This window comes from Amblyomma maculatum, chromosome 2 (genome assembly GCF_055883805.1).
Source record: "Amblyomma maculatum isolate TAMU_Amacu chromosome 2, ASM5588380v1, whole genome shotgun sequence".
NCBI classification, from domain to species: Eukaryota; Metazoa; Arthropoda; class Arachnida; order Ixodida; family Ixodidae; genus Amblyomma; species Amblyomma maculatum.
In genome coordinates, this window is record NC_139345.1 from 98,404,486 (window position 1) to 98,406,426 (window position 1,941).

The 1,941-nt window shown below is 47.6% G+C and overlaps 1 protein-coding gene and 1 non-coding gene across 2 annotated transcripts; both read right to left on the reverse strand.

Annotated features, from left to right (window-relative positions):
• On the reverse strand, positions 1 to 73 carry TRNAK-CUU (transfer RNA lysine (anticodon CUU)). Its single transcript has one exon. It is a non-coding gene; the product is annotated as a tRNA-Lys (tRNA).
• A 369-nt stretch (positions 74 to 442) lies between these two features.
• Positions 443 to 1,571, reverse strand: Blos4 (biogenesis of lysosome-related organelles complex 1 subunit 4). The gene has a single exon (XM_084594807.1). It carries the CDS (start codon positions 1,463 to 1,465, stop codon positions 851 to 853), a length of 615 nt encoding a protein of 204 aa, XP_084450933.1. The 5' UTR covers positions 1,466 to 1,571; the 3' UTR covers positions 443 to 850.
• Positions 1,572 to 1,941: the final 370 nt, after the last annotated feature.

Sequence of the window (1,941 nt, forward strand, 5' to 3'; positions counted from 1 at the left end):
CGCCCAACGTGGGGCTCGAACCCACGACCCTGAGATTAAGAGTCTCATGCTCTACCGACTGAGCTAGCCGGGCGACGGATGATAAGCTATGATTGTTCATATTTGAACATTCAGGAAGCTGATATATTTTGTTTTTACCATGATAGTTAAATATCTTTTTCTTCCACCGCGTCCTGCCCTTCCAGACCCATTCAAAGTGCACAGATGCACAATATGGCGCAATGCGTACGCTGGCAAGACCAGAGCTAAACAGCGTTCAACACAGAAACACAGCTGTGAAGTACCAAACACTGTACTCGACGCTGGTCACGGTGAAAGCATAGGTGCACTGGAAAGCCTGAGTTTTCATTCACCAATCGTTTTTCTCATTTCTAATTATGCCGACTTTCATTATTCAGCATGCGCATGGAAATCTGTTGAATTTAAATGCATACAAAAAGCCTAACGAACTGAGAAGAGTTTATTAATTTACATACAAAACATCTTATGTACAAACACCCTGGACATATCGAAAATACTTATTCATATATTACTTTAAACAACGAAGAAAAAAAGAATAAAAATATATGTGCAGTTTGCATCGGGTGTCAGCGGACGGCGAAAATTAACGAAAGTCTCGCTTATTTTGCAACAATTAGGTTTCCTTTTCTTTGTGTAATATGATCGACGAAATTATTCCTCTGACCTTCAGGTCTCAAGTGAATACTTGCGCTGAAATAAGTGGGCATGACACTTGAATGGCATAGACATATCACGAGCAGCACATTACAGTCTAAATGCTGTCGAGCTCTGGATTAATTTCGGGCCATGTATTACAAAAGAAGCAGATTGAACAACTTTTCTCGTGCAGCTAGTCGGTTGGACTGAGCAGTGACCGATCTTCCTCAGTGCTGCGGTCGCTGGCATTGGTGTCAAGGGAGAAATTCGAGCTGCTTGTCGGCAGGGGATCGTCCGCCGACACAGATGGAAGAAAGTCCGAACAGCGAAATATATCTGGCTCCTCGTAGCGCAGCTGTTTCTTGTACTGCTGGGCAGGTTTCTTCGCAAACAACGGTGACGGAAGACTTGACAGGAACTTTTTGACGGTACTGCCCCCGAATGCGTTTTCGGCTTCAGTCACTTTCTCCTCCATTGCGTCGACGGTTTCTCGAACAACACCGATGAACTTCTCAAGCGCATCTATTCGATTGTAGACTTGCTCCAAGCCTTTGCTTTTTTCGCAAATGTCCGGCAGCGTGTGCGTAAGACACAAAGTGTCGTCGCTTCTCACCATGTTGATGAGGCCAGTGAATTCGTCCAGCCGCGTCAGAAGCTCGTCGATGCTTTCATCCAGTGAGCGCTTTTCATTGGCTATGTCAACCTTAAAGAACTGGCTGTAGTCTGCAGCAAGCTCTTCCAACAGTTGACGGCTTTGCCCATTTTCTGACAACGCACTGTCAGCCACAGACGGCACGCTTTCCTCCATATTTGCATACACGCTCCAAGCCTACAAGCTGCCACTGGTACGCTGGTGCTGCCGCCAGGCTCCAGCCAGGCAGGGCACATCGAGCAGCTGGGGGCGTTGCCGCGTCCTCTTCACAACGCGACAACGCATCCATTTGCATCTTTCGCTACTCCTCGCTAGACGGCGACACAATACCGTATTCTTGCAAACGCCCGCTTCTACAGGCGCGCGTCAGATGGCAACACAGGTCTCTGCAAGATGAGGGTGCCTCGACACTTGGATACTTCGGCGCATAGCTGTGGTTTGAATCGCTAGGAAACTAACTCTGGTGCAGCAGCCACAACAACAACAACGTCGTTGTAGTCTGGCGATGTTCCATCGCAAGATAACGTTCTGACATCCCCTGCTACGATTGACTTTCCTTGCAATGCAACTTCTTTGGCACCATCTGTCACCTTGCCTTCGCATTACATTCATGACCTGCCGATGCCCATGTT

Bases quoted from the DNA above. Each gene is read 5' to 3' on its own strand.
- Blos4 (XM_084594807.1), bottom strand. From the start codon at position 1,465: ATGGAGGAAAGCGTGCCGTCTGTGGCTGACAGTGCGTTGTCAGAAAAT.